Source organism: Peromyscus maniculatus, chromosome 12, assembly GCF_049852395.1.
Source record: "Peromyscus maniculatus bairdii isolate BWxNUB_F1_BW_parent chromosome 12, HU_Pman_BW_mat_3.1, whole genome shotgun sequence".
Lineage (NCBI taxonomy): Eukaryota > Metazoa > Chordata > Mammalia > Rodentia > Cricetidae > Peromyscus > Peromyscus maniculatus.
The window spans coordinates 16,172,632-16,189,446 of NC_134863.1; the positions used below are offsets into that span (position 1 = coordinate 16,172,632).

General features: G+C 42.7%; 1 protein-coding gene across 24 annotated transcripts in view; it reads left to right on the forward strand.

Annotated features, from left to right (window-relative positions):
• The window catches only part of Lpp (LIM domain containing preferred translocation partner in lipoma), a 602,788-nt gene that overhangs the window by 379,776 nt on the left and 206,197 nt on the right, over positions 1-16,815 (forward strand). For all 24 annotated transcript variants that reach the window (XM_042259107.2, XM_076548645.1, XM_076548644.1 and 21 more), the window contains one exon: positions 148-831. In XM_042259107.2, the coding sequence (XP_042115041.1) occupies positions 148-831 (684 nt within the window). The remainder of the gene's footprint in view (positions 1-147; positions 832-16,815) is intronic.

Genomic DNA, 16,815 nt, shown 5'->3' on the forward strand with positions numbered 1-16,815 from the left:
CAGCTAGTGAGCTCCTGAAGGGAGGGACCACGCCTTACTTGTCTATGATACCTTGGTACGAAATAGTTCGCCACACTCCCGGTGCCCATCTGTGGATTATCTTCTTGGATTGCTGCTCTTCTTCATCACGTTTCTCTTCTCTTTCAGGGCTCTACTAGTGTAACGGCCACTCCTCCAACTGCTACTCCAGTCACAGGACATAAGAGAATGGTCATTCCCAACCAGCCCCCTCTGACGGCCACCAAGAAGTCGGCCGTGAAACCACAGCCTGCCCCCCAGGCCGCACCCATCCCAGTGGCTCCCATTGGAACTCTCAAACCACAGCCTCAGCCAGTTCCAGCCTCCTACACGACAGCCTCTACACCTTCAAGGCCCACCTTCAACGTGCAAGTGAAGTCAGCCCAGCCCAGCCCACATTACACGGCTGGCCCATCTGCTGGACAGATGTATGGTCCAGGGCCTCATGGCTATAACACCCAGCCAGTTCCTCTGTTGGGACAGGGTCCTCCTCCCTCCGCTCGTGCTGGTACCGACTATGCATACATCCCACCCCCGGGACATCAGCCTGAGCCGGGATATGGGTACACCTCCAACCAAGGACGATATTATGAACCCTATTATGCAGCAGGGCCTGGTTACGGGGCCAGAAATGATGCGGATCCTTCTTATGGACAACAGGTTCACCCAAATACCTGGAAGCGGGAACCAGGGTATCCTGCTCCTGGAGCTGGGAATCAGAACCCTTCCGGGATGTATCCAGCCAGTGGTCCTAAGAAGACCTATATCACAGACCCTGTGTCAGCCCCCTGTGCACCACCAGTGCAGCCAAAGGTAAGAAACTGACTAACCTAGCAATAGGAAAAGGGAAATACCTGCCTAGTCTACCTTCCCTAGAGAGCAGCACTAAAGACAGACGCGCATGTGCTCCTCTTCCTATTAGCAGGTGCCACCCTGGAGAAAAACAGTGAAGCAGAAAAGGTGAGTGTGGTCCTGTTTGCACAGTACCAGTACAGTTCCTGCTTAACATCCAGTGCCACTAATTGCTCAGTAATGAAGGATTATCTTCCACAAAAGCTGAATGAACACAGTATGTCAGGAAAATCTGATCTGGGAGAGGTAACACAAAAGTAATTCATCTTCCAGCGATTACATTCTGTGCATTACAGCATCCTTTCTGGAAAGTGCAGAAGTGTCTTCAAACATGTTGCTCTTGCATAGAACCTGGATCCGATTCCAATATCTCATGGTTTGTCAGGGACAAGGGATTCCCGGATCTCTAGGTGAGAGGTGTCCAGGGCAATCATTTGAGCTACTGACAGGCAAAGGCCATGTTAAGGTGGTAAGAATTCAAGCAACATTGGTACCACAGTGACTGCAAGGGTCAAACAAGTAGCCAAGGCCTGCAGACATGGGCATACCTGCAGATTTATAGGTATACCTGCAGATATGGGCATACTGCAGATTTATAGGTATACCTGCAGATATGGTCTCCTTTCCTTCCAGAAGAAGCCTAGATCATAGGGCCTGTCATTGGCCCTTGTTTTTCAGATCACATATTCTCTGGGAAGAGTCTTACCTTTCAGTCTTTAACTCCATTAAGTTCGAGACCAGCCTGGTCTACAAGTGAGGTCCAGAACAGCAAGGACTAAACAGAGAAAGCCTGTCTTGAAAATAAAAATTAAATAAAAAAATTGAAAATCCTTTGTGAATGATGGTTCTCTTCAATTGTTAGAGTTAGTAGTACTGTATATAGATTGCTTTTAAATTCAGTAGGCCAAGTTACTACTTCTGACTACATAAGTTATAACTGTAGTTATATTATTGTATATTATTGTATTTACTGTACTCCCTACTCATCATAACTTGGGTTTCCCCTTAGACCTGGGACAACACAAGTTCCCTCCCATCATGAAAATAACCAATGAGCACTACTATGAAGGGGGTGAAATGAAGAAACTGAACCAGCTTTCAGTCTCTGGGTTAGAACCACACCCTCCTTTCCATTCAGTGAGAACTGAGAAGATGCCAGGATTCCAGCGCCTTTACCTTCAAGCTGAATGGGAACTCGAAGTTGTGGGTCAAGGAGAAGAGTAGACTGTATTTCTATCATTTCCACATTGTGATCAGATTGCCAGTTTTGCAGCAGATCATTCTCATATTCAACTTGGGAGCAAAAAGAAGAGCCCTATCTGATATGTATTAGCACTAGCTCATTGCTCTTCCATGAAAATTGCTCTTCTATCATTGTGCTCCAAGCAAGTATCAGATTCCGTAAAGGTATATGCTGCTTTCCAAGAGGGGCCTGTGATATGCTAGAGGAATCTGCAAGCCTCCCTATGACCCTTATGTCAAAGTGGGCTAACCTTGATCATTTTCCTAAGGCTGCCATAATGAAAGGTGAAGTGGCTTTTGGAAGACGACTGAAACCTTCTAATAAAAAGGAAAGCTCTTCATGTGCTGGGGAGGCAGCTTTGTGGGTCAAGTGTGAGGGGCATTAAGTGTGAGGACCACATTTTGACTCTTCAAACCCACTTAAAAGCTAGGTATGCATGGTGGCCCTCCTACAATCCCAGCACTAGGGAGGCAAAGGCCAAGGGAGACAGACAGGCCACCAGACTAGCAAAAATTCCAAGTTTCATGTGTAACAAGAGAGACCAAGAGTTGAGACCTCAATATATGAAGAATCTACTGTGGTGTTTAGAAAGGCTGGGACCAGACAACTTTGCTGTGCACTTCAAATCTTATTTAAAAACAAACACAAAACCTACCTTTTTAAAGGAATGGTTTGTGTGTGCATGTAGAGTACATATGCATTTGTATGTATGTCCACCTGTATGAACTTGACACGTTAAGGTTGATTTCTGTTGTCTATCAGTCTGCACCTAATATATAGAGGCCTACTGGATAACTAAGTGACATTACCTAAAGGAAGAGGTAATGTCAAAATCCTTTGAGGGTGCTATTCGACCACTAAAGAATCAGAGAAAACAAAGTATATCTATAAGCAAGGCACGTTTTGACGCTGTATATTATAAATCCCAGTTCAGAATTTGAAAATGTGGATATAGCTCAACAGAGGGTGTAAAACTTTTTTTTGCTTCTTATTTGAAGAAGACAGTGGCTCAAAATGACTAATTACATCATCATTACTGATTTGGGGTGTCGGTAGATTGCATATTCCTTTTTAAGAAATTGAAATACATGTTTTTCAACAGTGTCGTGTATTTTCCCATCAGATTTAATTCGCAAATTCAAAATGAAAACCTGGTCATGTACTTTTCCATGTACTTTTCCATGGAAGAGAGTGGTTCGAGGTTGGTACTTAGCCGTCTGTCTGTGCTGTGGGAAGGTGAAGAGAACAGTGAATCACCATAGCATCTTCTGTCTGTAGGATGGGCATCCACTGATGAAGAGCGGGCCCTTTGCAGATGCTCCCTGAGCAGAGTGCTGCCCAATCCAATGGCACCTGTGCATAGAAGCCGTTGTTCTTTCTGCATTGAGTCTGTTTGGCTTAAGGATGCGATTTCTGCCCTCAGGAATGAGCTCCTAATTCTTGGCTGAGTTCATTCTTGACATCTTTTAATCAGTTCGAAGAAAAACTCTTGACTTCTTTGTCACATTTTCAACCATGGTAAAGGAGAATGTCATCTTCTCTAATTAATTAGTGATTGCAGGGAGTTGGATATTTCCATAGCCTGAATAATTGCCAAGGGAGGGCTATTCAGCGTCTCCATTGACTTTCATGGGTTTCTATTTATTTAGGTACTAATGGAAAAGATGCCCTTGTATCTTTAAACAGTGAGCTTTCATTACATGGAGGATTTCAGAACATTTGACATTTAACCTATTAGGGTTTTTTTTTTTTTTTCCCTTTCCTCCGCTGTATTTGAGACCAAGGGTTTTAATTTCCCTACATTGTAGAATATAGAAGAGAAAAAGAATGGAAGAGCAGAGGAGAAAGATAAGGAAAGAAAGGTGTAAAGAAAGAGTGGGAACGTGCGCAGTCAGGATTATGTTTGTGTCCCACACTGTGCTGAGCAGTGAATTTGCACATGCTTCAGGAGACTGCACTGTGCTCCTTGAGAAACACTGTTCTAAGCAAGCCTTTGTAAAGAGAAAACATTCCCTCTCCCCGGAAGTCCTCCTGAAGATTCACTGGGGTCTTTTCTACAAGCCAACTTTAACTCTGTGTTTCTATGTGTTGACTTTCTTTCTGAAAGGAGCTATATGTTTCCTATAGTATTCAGGTAAGGTGGCCCAGCTTGTGGATGCCAGGTCAGTGTCTTGGAGGCATCATGATTCTCAATTGTGATGAAGTGACTTTAGCATCCATTTTCTTGTCATAGAACAATCTAGATCAGCCTTACCCTGGTATGGGGACAGCTGTTTGCCAGAGTGTGTGAGGACACTGGTGCCATGTACCCGAGAAAAGCGGTAGCATTCTTTCCCCCAATGTTACACTTAAATTCTAAAATCATGTTCTATTAAAGCGCCCTTGGAATGCCCTCCAGGATGATTTGGCCTTAAAGAATGTCAGCCCGTCCCTCAGTGCGTCTAACACAGACGGTTTCTTTACCAGAGTGCAACGAACTGTTCTTTTTTTCCTTTCAATTTGGAGCTTGGGGGTTACATAATAGCTCAGGAAAGAAGAAGTGTCAAAGGAATTCCCAGACCTGTAATTTCTAGAAAGATTAAGAAAACATTTGAGAATGGCAGAGTGCCGTTCTGTACATTCCAGCAGTGTCAAAACGTGGAAATGTCGTTAGCTTCTTACAGTGACATGGACTGAGTGTACTGCAAGGAATTGCTGGTGTGCTAAAGAGCCGTCTTTCTGGAAACCCTGTGTTAGATGCCTCTCCTTCCTAGGAACAGAGGAACAGTAAGGGAGCATTCAGGGAAGGCAGAAAGGTGGGCTTGGACATGTGTCTGGGCTCTGCTGCTAGCATCTGATACCGCGTGATGACCCGAGAATGGGAACAGTAACTTGAGGCCAGTGGCAGTGATATTGGTAACTACTCTTGAAGAACACTTTGTGACCCTACGTGACCATGAACGTTAGGTGAACTCGGGTCCAAGCTTTTCTCTTGCTCATTTGTGAATCAGTTGCCTATGTCACATGTCAATTTCCTGGAGAGCCCCAAAGTCAAATGTTTTGAAGATTATCTCTGTGTTCTCAGGGTAGTGATTCCCTGAATCTTGGCATCTTTGGGTATTTTGATGGCAGAGCCCCAGCTTAAGCAGTCTCGAATATTATTAAGGACCAACCTTAATAATATTCTTCCCAGGGGCCCAGAAGAGAATACGAAACTGCTCAGGTCCTAGCACACACAAACAATTTTAAGGAGTTCCTTTGTTTATTTCTCACCTGCATCCTTAAAATCATTTGTGTGTACTGGGATCTGAGTTTAACTCAGTTGTAGAGACCAGGCCCATTGTGCTCCAGGCCCTGAATTTGGTCTCTAGCACTGGTGGTCAAAAAAAGAAAAGAAAGAAAGAGAGAGAGAGAGACAGAGATAGAGAGAGAGACAGAAAGAGCGAAAGAAAGAGACAGAGAAAGAAAGAGAAACAGAGAGAAAGAAAGAGAGAGAGAAAGAAGAAAGAAAGAAAAAAAGAAAGAAAGAGAAAGAAAGAAAGAAAGAAAGAAAGAAAGAAAGAAAGAAAGAAAGAAAGAAAGAAGAAGAAAGAAAAAGAAAGAGAAAGAGAAAGAGGAAAAAAAGAAAGAAAGAAAAGAGAAAGAAAAATTTGAAGTGTTCTTCCAGGGGTTCTGCTTTGCACTCTGCCGAGGTGTGTGCGAGCAGTCCAGAAGTTTCTGACTCTTACAGTGCCTTGTCATCAACCCTCTGGGTTAGCCACTCTTACAGCATTTCGTCCTCTCTCATTGTGGTTTAAATGGACGTTGTTCTTGTGACTACTCATATTTAATACATGTGCTGGCCGCTCCTGTTTCTTTGTCTTGTGTTAGGTGGCATCGAAAATTTGCCATTTTAATTGTAATGTAACTTGAACAAGGAGAAGTAGATGTTGGATGATGAAGAAGCATGAAATCCAGGTGATGGGCAGAGGGGGCATCAGTGAGGCTATAAAACTGTTGTTTCTATCATTTTATCCCTGTCCTTCATTTTCCTGGTTTCCTTTGTGTTTGCTTGCTGGTTTGTTGTAGGTAAGTACATAAAAACATGATTGGTAATGGAAGTGTAAACCCCAGGGAGGCTCTCCAGCCTAAGAACGGCCGTTCTGACTGCTGCTCTGGAAAGAATGGTAGCTCCTTTGTAATTCTAACTCTGCCCATGGCCTCCCCTTAATATTAAATGTTGTTATCCAGAGCCCTGGGCCAGTGCCCTGAGAATAGTTTGTGAATATTATTATTCATCTAAACTTTTTGTGTTATAATGCCTAATTCACAACTCTAATGTTTTTGAAAAAATTAAATAATTGCAACATCACATTATAACAATACGATTTTGTGTGTTCACAGTAAAAACATATGTCAAGTTATTGATTTTATCGCTTTGCTTCATTTTAACTTTATAGCAAAATAAATCCCTGACTTAGGGATGCGCAACTTTGGAATTTGTTGCCTTTCTGGCCAAGGCAAACCCTAATACCTCCCAATTTCAGAGGCATGTCTGTGGTTGTTCTCTTCCTAGAAAACAGAAATGTTTCCTTTATTGATCAGTGGTGAATCTACAAGCTAAATAATTCAAGAACACAATATTAAGATTTTTCCCACAGTAGAAGAGAACTTTTTGGGTCATGGGGAAGACAAAGATGGGTGACTAAGACAAGGGCTCACTATGTAGCCCAGGCTGGTCTTGAACTTGCTGAGGTCCCAAGTGCCAGGATTCATAGGCGGGAGCCTCCGTGTCCAGTTAAGTAAGCTGTTTTAGCTAGTATAATTCCAAAAGTGCCATTGTTCCAAAAATAAAGATTTACTTGTTATTCTAGATCTTTGATTTTTCTAGAAGATGGAAAATCCAACTTTTATAAATACTCTTAGCCAATAAATATGGTGTGTGTGCTCCATTTCCTCCTTGGAATTTAAGGAATGTTCTTTAGAAAATATGGCTCTTTTTTTTCTGGCACTTACTTAAAATAACATTGAACTGTATAAAATAGCATGTAACTTTTAAAAAGCATACTATATAAAGTGTACTAAGCATGTTCACATACAGGGAGCACCTACAGCATGTTCAGAGTTAGCTTTTCTAGTGTCTTGCCAACCCTGAACACAAGAAGATGTGAAGTCCCTCCCCAAGGCCTGCACAGCGTTCTTTCCACTTCGAGGTTTGCCTCCGTTCCTGGATGTCTTTGTTTATGTAATTAGCTCATTGTACAGTTGTCCAAACATAAAATATTCCTTGGGCCTTGTGGTTTATACACTTATTTTTAGCATTGTATTTCTGGGACCTAACATTTAGAAACCCAATATTCTAAGGTTTAAGGAGGTGAAACTATACCCTAAACCTAAAATCAAGATAATAGGTCCTGCTATTTTTCATTCAGTCTTTATAAATACCAGGCATGTTTTTATCTCTGCTGTTATGCATCTATGGATTATTGAGATGTGAAAGGGTGAAGTGTGTGTCAGGCTGTTTGTGTTCTCCATTCATTATTCTTCAGGCTTCATACATGGGTTCTTTAACATCAGTTTGGATAGAATTACCCTAGATAATGCCTTAGAATTCCATCATAGTAGAAAATATCGAAGATCATCAACTTATTGAGAAAATCCTGATTTTTGTCTAGGTATTTTGAAAGTTTACTCTGGCATGTGAAGCATCTTGGCAGAGAGATGCTTCCAGAACAAAGTTTGATCACTTCCTGGCCAGGACCTGAGGGAGCAATAAGGGAAGGAGACTTGGGCTTGACAATCCCCTTCAGAGGCATGCCTCTAATGACTGAAAGACTCCCCCTCTCCCGCAGGAGGCCCCAGCCTTTAACAGTTCTCTTACCTCCAAATAGCATCAAACTAGGTACCAAACATATAAGTGTCTTTAGAGGGCTGTCAACATCTGGACTATAATACAAGTCGCTTACAGTTTTTAATCTGAGGAACCCCTGCTAACCAACCATCCATAAGACAAACATATGTTCACGGTTGTCTAGGAGACAGCTGGTGCAGGGAGTCCCTGCAAGGACAGTGAAGAAGGGGTCCCTAAGAATTCCTGGAAAGCTGCCTTGAGAAGATGGGAAATGACCGTGCTGCTGTGGCTATGGGCTAAAGCTCTCCTTAGCCTTGTTTTGTTAACAGCATTAAGTACAGCCATCCTCACGTGTCTACATAATGTCCACGGTGTCTTTCCACCACCACAGGGAAAATGAGGTGGCATGGGAATTTCATGACCTAAGTAGCTCAAAACGTGATTTGTTTGTCCCTTACAGAGAGAGGATGGTCCCCGATCCTTTATCAAAAACACAATGAGTAAGATGGCTCACTGGGTAAGAGTGCTTGTTCTGATGTCTGCCTACCTCAGTTCAGTGAAAAATATGGGCTGGAGAGGCGACTGGGAGGTTAAGAGCACTTGTTCCTCTTGTGGGAGACCAGAACTGGATCCCCAGTACCAAAGTGGCGGTTCCTAACCCTCTGTAACTCCAGTTCATGGGAATCTGATGCCCTCTTCTGATGATCATGGGAATCAATCATGCATGTATCACATACATACATGCAGGCAACGCACTCGCATATAAAATAAAATGAATAAATCTAATAAAAATGTAAGTGAAAGGTTAATCCACTGCTTGAGAATGGTTCCTATAGTCTACCCTGTTCCCTCAAGCCTAATGAAATACTCCTGTTCAGTTTTCCTGTCTAGGTGAAGCTTGGCCATTCACCCTGGTCTCAAATGATTAGCTTATTCTCTGGAATTTTTCATTAAAATTTTTTAAATTTTTTGCTATAATATGTGCTTATTGAGCATATTTAATTATAATATATTTCTTGAGATCATTTGCATTTGAAGTATTTTTAACTTGTGTGTGTGTGTGTGTGTGTGTGACAACAGGGTTGTGTTATCATCACAGTCCCTGTCTCGTCCCCACCCCTTAAAGAAACCCTGTATCTTTTGCAGTATCCTCACAACTGCAGATAGTAACTAATCTGTTACCATCAATGTATATACCGATTCTTTACATGGAATCATACATACATTGTCTTATATAACTGTATCATTAGCCTGGCATTTTCAAATTCCATCCACTTTTAACATAGATAAGTAGTCCGTTCCTTTTTTATCACTGAATAGTACCTCACAGGTTTGCCAGTTGGTGTTTATCCTTGAAGGAGTTGCTGGCATTTGAGGTTTTCCTGCTTTCTGTTTGTATTTCTGGGCATGTCTGTCCAGCTCTCTTGCCTACATATCTAACAGTGGAATTACCTAGTAATGGTCCACATTGTGGAGAACTGCTGGACTTACCAAAGGAACAACCAGCCTGGTCTACAAGACCGGTGACATCCACATAAGAAATGTCTCTGGCTCTCTAGAGTTTTCAAACTCCATTTGATTTTGAAAACCTTTACCTTTGAAATTAACTTGTTTGGGGTGAGGTTATTCTATGTAGCTCAGGTAGGTCTCAAACTTCTGATCCTCCTGCCTCTGCCTCCCAAGTGCTGGGCTTATCTGTTATGTGACTCCTGCTGTGTGACTTTCAAGTAGAAAGGCCTGTTCTTGCCGAGCAGGAAGCAGGCATGTGCTCTCCTTCTTTACTTATCTCCACCACAACGAGTACCTCTCACGAGTCAGACACTTCTGCGCAAATCAATAAAGCAATCATAAGTGAAATGGTATTTATTGATTGTCACGGACTCGTGAGTTGTTTACATGGGTTTTTAATGTATATTTTAAATGAATGTCCTCTTTTTTTAATTACAATTCTGTTCTCAGTCTGGTCTACTCCTAAACCCCGACTTTGTATCATAACAGATTAATCTTCGCTTGGATGTCGTCTATTTTAGTCGCTAAAGTGAATTTCCCGGCCCTGTTTTTCACTGCAGTTTTTCTTCCTTTACCTGTGGCTAACCTGAGATGTTTACCCCTGGGCTGTCATGGTGAAGCTTCTTTCATACTCCAGAGTCAGTATGGAAATATTACTTCCCACTCTTCTTCCCAGTCAAGCATGCTCCTCCCATGCACAGTTCTCAGCTCTTGAGAACTGCTGATTTCCCAGAAACTCAGGCCTGAAACGCGAAGCCATGCTTTACTATTCTCTTTTTTTCATGGTATATTCTTTTGTGTTTCCCTAAAACTGTACATAAAATCTGTGACTGCTGCATCCTCGAGTGCCCATGGGCTGGCCTTGCCCTGTCACCTGTCACCTGATTTATAGATGATTCCTATTGCTTTGTTACTTTGGGGGTTGTCTGTCTCCTCCTGGTCTTCTCCACAGTGATTCTATAGAAGCCGTGCGGTCTCACTGCTGTCCTGGTGTACTGGTGAGGCCCCTCTCACAGCATCCTGGGAGGAAGAAAAAAAAAAAAAAGCAAGCAAAAGAGAACTGTGCTTGCAAGTCTCTTTGTCCACTTACGGCTTTCAAGGTCTCACCTGCCATCTGTCACTCCAATCCCCATCAGTCACGTTATATTCAGCCATGCACTTGAATACAGGCCTTGACTTTGCCTCCATCTACTGAGGATGGTTTCAACAGATATCTCCACGGTTCTTGTTTTACATCCAATAGGACGTCAGTCAAATGGTACTTAGTAAAAGACTTCCTCATCACTCCACCAAAAGTGCCCTGCCAAGGCTTACCCACCTTTTGTTTCATTTTCCCCTGTAATGTTTATCATCACTAAACACAGTTTACTCATTTTGTGTAAATGTGTGGTGTTTATATATGTGTGTGTGTGTGTGTCATATATGTTTGTGTGTATATATGCAAATGTGTGCATGTTTGTGTATGTGTTTGTGTATGTGCAAGCCAGAGGTCAACTTGGCTTCAGGGGACATCCTCACGGCTTTTAGAGACGTCTCTCACTGGGTCCTGGGCCTTGCAGACCTTGCCAGAATGGATAGCCACCAAGCCCCCAGGGTCCTTCTTTCCTGTAGTGGCTTCCCAAGTACTCTCACACGCCCTGCTTGCACATGGGTGCTGGCTCTCACTGCGGTCCTCAGGCACGTGGGAGAAGCACATCACTGTCTGAACCCTCCCCTAACCCCTTGTTACGTGTTTTAATCATTTATCCTTTGTTCTTTTCCTCTAAAATGTATCTTAAGAGCCAGGTGGTTTTTTTGTTTGGTTTGTCATTTTAACTGCGACATAGCACATAGTGACTTAAACCCAGCAAGTTCTTACTGAAAAATGTGTTTCTAAGGAAAGAATGAGCAAATCTTGGTTTCACAATCACTGCTCCTGAAAATGGATTATACAGGTATTGTGGTCATGTTGTGACAGTGTCTCCTGATAAGTGGGGAAGGCCACTACACTCTGATGTCACCATATGTGATCCCCACTTCCCAGAGGCATTCCCCGATGTTTCCCTTCTCCGTCTCGTCTTCTGCTTCCAGCACTTGCTGTAACTCCGTGTGTTGTCTACTTGACTTTGAATTTCAAAGCAGAAGACAAATTGTGCCCTCCAGTGTGGTGATAGATGTGGAGGTGCTTTTTATTATAAAATGCCACTCCAACTTGACGAATTGTTCGCATCCTTTGCTGGGCTTAGACTAAAAATAGGGCCTAAGATTTTAAATGATAGACAACCTTTTAAATGTTTTACAGCTCTACGGATTAATAACGGCCAATATTGATTATTTTTGTCAGATCCAGTGCTAAGAGCTTATATGGATTGACTCATGTTGTCTCATTACCGTGTTCAGTAGCTGATGTGATTCTCCCTCTACTGATAACAAAAGTGACAGCCATCAAGTACTTTGCCCGATTTTATTTCATGAGCTTTCATAAATATAAATACATGTGACCATAAGAAGGGCTCAATTTTATTATAAAATTTTATTAAAAAAATCAGAATACCCATCCATTTTTTTTGGTGCCAGGGTTGGACTCCGAAAATGGTAAAGTTACTTCTCTCTTTAAGCTCACATTTTTAGTAATAATTTATTTATTGGAGAGAAGCGGTAAGACAGTCACAATCAGTGAGTGATCCCGGCACTGATTCATATAAATATTCTTATGATGTATTGTCTAGTCATCTTGACTCTGTTTTCCTTCTCCAAGTCCAACTCCTTGACTGAATTTGCTTTGGCGACACTTTTGGAGCCCTGTGGCATCCGGAGTTACTGATTGAAGTAGCCTACTTAGGGAGAGTCTTGGAAGAAATGACATTTGGACCAAAGCTAAAAGGATGAGCTAAGTTCTACGGTAGGGATAAAAGCCATCACAGGCAAAGGAAAGGAGGGTGATGCCAGGTCCTCTGAGCATCACCCCTGCAGTTTGCAGGGATGGAATGAGGGAGAGGGGGAAGCAGTCTGTGGAGGACAAGGGAATAAAATGATGGTGGAGAGCCATCTGCCCGGGTGCCAGTGAAAGACTGAGGAAGCCGTTTCCCCAGGTGAATGTGCAGACTTTCCTAGAGAGGACAGGCTAAGTGCGAGTGGCCCTTAGCATGCAGGCAGCAGCATGCTCAGGTACCTCAGCTAGACAGGCAGGTGGATGAAAGGAGGAAGAGCCAGTTGGTACAGGCATTGTCTTTGCCCAACTTCTGCTCCGACACTCTCTTCACGAGATGAGCTGAAACCTGTGACGCTGTGAGCTAAGGATGTCTTTTCTGTCTTAAGTCGCTTGTGCCAGATATTTTGATGCAGTTATCAAGAAAGAATCCTACCTGTATAGATTTGGCAATCTTTCAAGATTTGGAGTCTGCTTACCTGTCCTCCTGGATTCATCAGTGGCTAGATTGCTTTCCCTCCCTCCCTCCCTCCCTCCCTCCCTCCCTCCCTCCCTCCCTCCCTCCCTCCCTCCCTCCCTCCCTCTCCCTCCCTCCCTCTCCCTTCTTCTCTTATTTATTCATTTATTTATTTATTTATTTATTTATTTATTTATTTATTTATTTATTTATTTATGTTTTCCTTTTATCCAGAATCTCTACTTTTTCTGGAACTAGATCCTTTCCACCAGAATCGGATAGGATTGAGTTGCTCATGCTAATCAAGAAACATGGGTTTCGAGGAGAGCTCCTCTCAGGAATAGTACCAAAGAGCATCCAGATTTATTAGGACTTCTTTATGTGATGCCTTCACCTGCCTCAGACCTTTAGCCACAGTGGAAGTGTATGTGGATTCTATTTCGACCCTGATCTTTCACTTTGCAGAAAAGTGAGACTCAGAAAGATTGGACCAAAGACTATTTGCCCTAACTTACCTATTGCACTTTTACTGTTTTTACTTTTTTAATAAAAGAAGTTAAAAAGGCTCAGTAATGTGCAGTTGTGAAATCAGTTCTCTTTTGACTTCAGGTAGGCCTTGTGCATTAAGCTACTGAGGATCATTCTTTAATATGAGGCCACTGAATGATGGCCAGGCAAGCTTCATAGGTGTTTTTCTAACAGAGGACATCGGGCCATCTCTTTATTTTTCATTGTCTACTCCAGTGGTCCTTAACGTTCCTAATGCTGCTACCCTTTAATACAGTTCCTCATGTTTTGGCGACCCCCTACCAAAAATTATTTTGTTGTACTTCGTAACTATCATTTTGCTACTACTGTGAATTGTAATGTAAATATCTGATATGTGACCCCTGTGAAAGGGCCCTTTGACTCCCCACAAGAGGTCACATCCCACAGGTTGAGAACCACTGGCCTAGTCTATCCTTACCAGGCAGATCAGAATTGTGCATGTGATGGGTGGACTATGGGATGGAGGAGGCAGAGTGATCAGGAAGAGAATCCTGGGAGTCACCTGGAAGCCCAGAGAGGAAGCTGTACTACTTGAGCTGTTAGGTCGGTAGGACAGCCTGACACTCTCTGAAGCCTGAATCAGGCAGCATCTCCAAGTGGGGAGCAGCAAGCAGCTCATGGCAAAGGCACAAATGACCACTTGTTCAAAATCAATATGATTTCACTCACACGTGAACTTTCTTTTTTTTTTTTTTTTTTGCCAAAAGCCAGAAATATTACCCTGCGTTGTGATTTTGCATAAAAATTTTTAGTATAGTTAAAGAATAAATCATCAAAGGGTGAGAGAAAAGGAAATATCAAAATATGGTGTGAAATCCAGGCCATTTGTATCTGAAATTTGAAGTCAGTTAAGCAAAATGAATGTTGAGTTTACTAATCATGTTTCCTGTTGATACAAATCTGGCTTGAAAGAGGATGAAGTGAACGATTAAGTATCCAACAGCATCATTCCTGATGCCTTTGGACAGAACGCTGAGCTGCTTTCCTGTAGGAGAAACACCAAGTGAAGGAGCCTCGGCCAGGTGTGCTGGAAATCTTTGGGTGGGAAATCCTGGATACGTACACCTGATCACATGACAAGCCCGGGCATGCCCCACCTTCGTGGCAGCTCTGAGTTCTCAGGCCAGGCTGTACAGAGGGTCAAGCACCAGCGTTCACTCCCTCCTTCCCTCATGTTCTCTCCCTCCTTTTGTCCCTTCTCTCGTATTTCCACAAATACATATTTTCAAAAGAAATAACCAGGCATGGTCATGTACACCTTTAATCCCAGCACTGAGGAGGCAGAGGCAGACAGATCTCTGAGTTCGAGGCCAGCCTGTTCTATATAAAGAGTTCCAGTTCAGCCAGGACTACACAGTGAGACCCTATCTCAGATAGAGAACAGAGAGGTGGGGAGGGAGGGGAACCTCTTTTTTTAGCAAAAGACGTAGTCCTTGGCCTCCAAATCTTAATCTTGGTGCCAGGACTTTCTATTCCAAAGGAGTCAGGGCTGAGGGGATGAGTTGATTTGTCAGGTACTTGGCTTGAAAGCATGGGGATCAGTTCAGTCCCCAGCATCCACAGAAATAAGAGGCATGCCAGTGTGAGCTTGCAATCCCATTGTGAGGCGGGTGGAGACATGAATACCTGTGAAGCTTGTTGGCCACTGTTTAGCTGTGGCCAAGCTGCAGACTCATTGAGAGATCAAGTCTCAGAAACTTAAGTGCTGAGCAATAGAGGGAGACACATGACATTGTCCTCAGCTTTAGAGACCCACATACATGTGCATGCACATGTTCAAGCACACACACACACACACACACACACACATACACACACGAATTCTACTTTTCTGTTTCAATTACTAACTAATTACATGGTCACAAAGAAGTCCTAGAAATTGAAACACAATATTCTCAGGAATCTTGTAGAATATAAAACTATCCCAAATGTTTGTTCAATGATAAAGAATTCATGACATTTTAGACTCTCAGAGAATAAATAAATGTTGACCCTGTTTTTCTACGGAGTTACTGTGTCCATTCACAGGACACTTCACACCCAGGAGGATGACTGCCCAAGGCCCCACGGCATAGATAATGTTTCACAGCTACCCTGAGACCTCTCAGTTTGAGGACAATCATGTGACCGGGTTGGTGGGTATATCATTCCTTATGATGAAATAACCGAAGATCTTATATGGCATGTAATCCTACACATTATTTTTCTTAATCTTTAGAAAAGTTTGAATTTAGGTATTTGCAAAGGCTGCTATTGGAAAATACCACAGCCTGATGGACCGAGTGCCTGAAATGGCAGAAATGTAATTTCTCACAGACCTAGAGGTTGACAATCCTGAGGCCAAGGTGCTGGGAGGCCAGACCCTGTGAAGTTGCTCTCATTGTCCTGTGACTTGTAGTCAGGCACCTTCTCGCTGCACCCCTACCCGGCTGTGGTCTTTCTCTGTGGTTTGGGTGTCCTGCTTTCCTCTGATTAAACACACCCTTTGTACCTGATAAAGTTTCACCTCATGATTTCATTTTTAACCTGGATACCTCGTTAAAGGCCTTTGCTTTGAATACAGCCACCTTCACTAAGGGTTAGCCTCTCAACATATTTTTTCATGGGCAGAACTTAGCCCATAACAACTATGTAAGAAAAGAAATGCTTACTTCTTAAGAGAAAAGGAAATACAGGCATTTGAAATCTTTAAAGCCCTGAGATACCACCAAAATGATTACAAATTATGACTGAGTACCTGGTGATATCGTCATACATTTTATGACTCCATTTTTCCTGATCACTTCTCCATACGTCCTAATTTTATAATGCTTTCTATAGAGAAAAAAAGACAGAGAATTTGTCTTCTCATAAAGTAGATAAAAAATGTGTAAGTGTTATCATTATTAAAAGTGTGGAAAATTCCCTTCAATCTCTACAAGATTTGATGTCACATAACATCTGAGATTATCGTTAAGCATTAGGAAATTTCTATGGAGTTTCTTTCACTTGCAAGGCTAACAATTTGTACCATTAGCACGGGTCCATATGGGCTGGTAAGTGCTGCTCTGTGCAGTCCACACTGGAATGAATTACACTGGAGTGCGTTTGTAATTGTTCCCAGTACAGTGTTGAGCACTTCCGTGATAAGACAATGATCTCCTTGTGGGTTGCAGACCCAGTCCTCCGTGCACACTCCCCCACGTGCATGGTGAACTTTACCCTAGTTCTGACATGGTTCCCTAGGTCTTCCCCGCCTGCTGGCTCTTCCCCCAGCATAAGCCCCATGCTGGCTGTTGCAGGACACATTGACATCACATGACTTGTGACTCTGTGGGTGGATGAACTAAATGGAGAGAGAGTAGAGCCGGGACCATTAGGAACACTCTTAGAACTCATCCCTATGACATGATAACTGGTGGCGACATAAATCACATTGTGTAGTGTCAGCAAATCATATTAACGTAGCTTGGTGCATACAATACATGTCC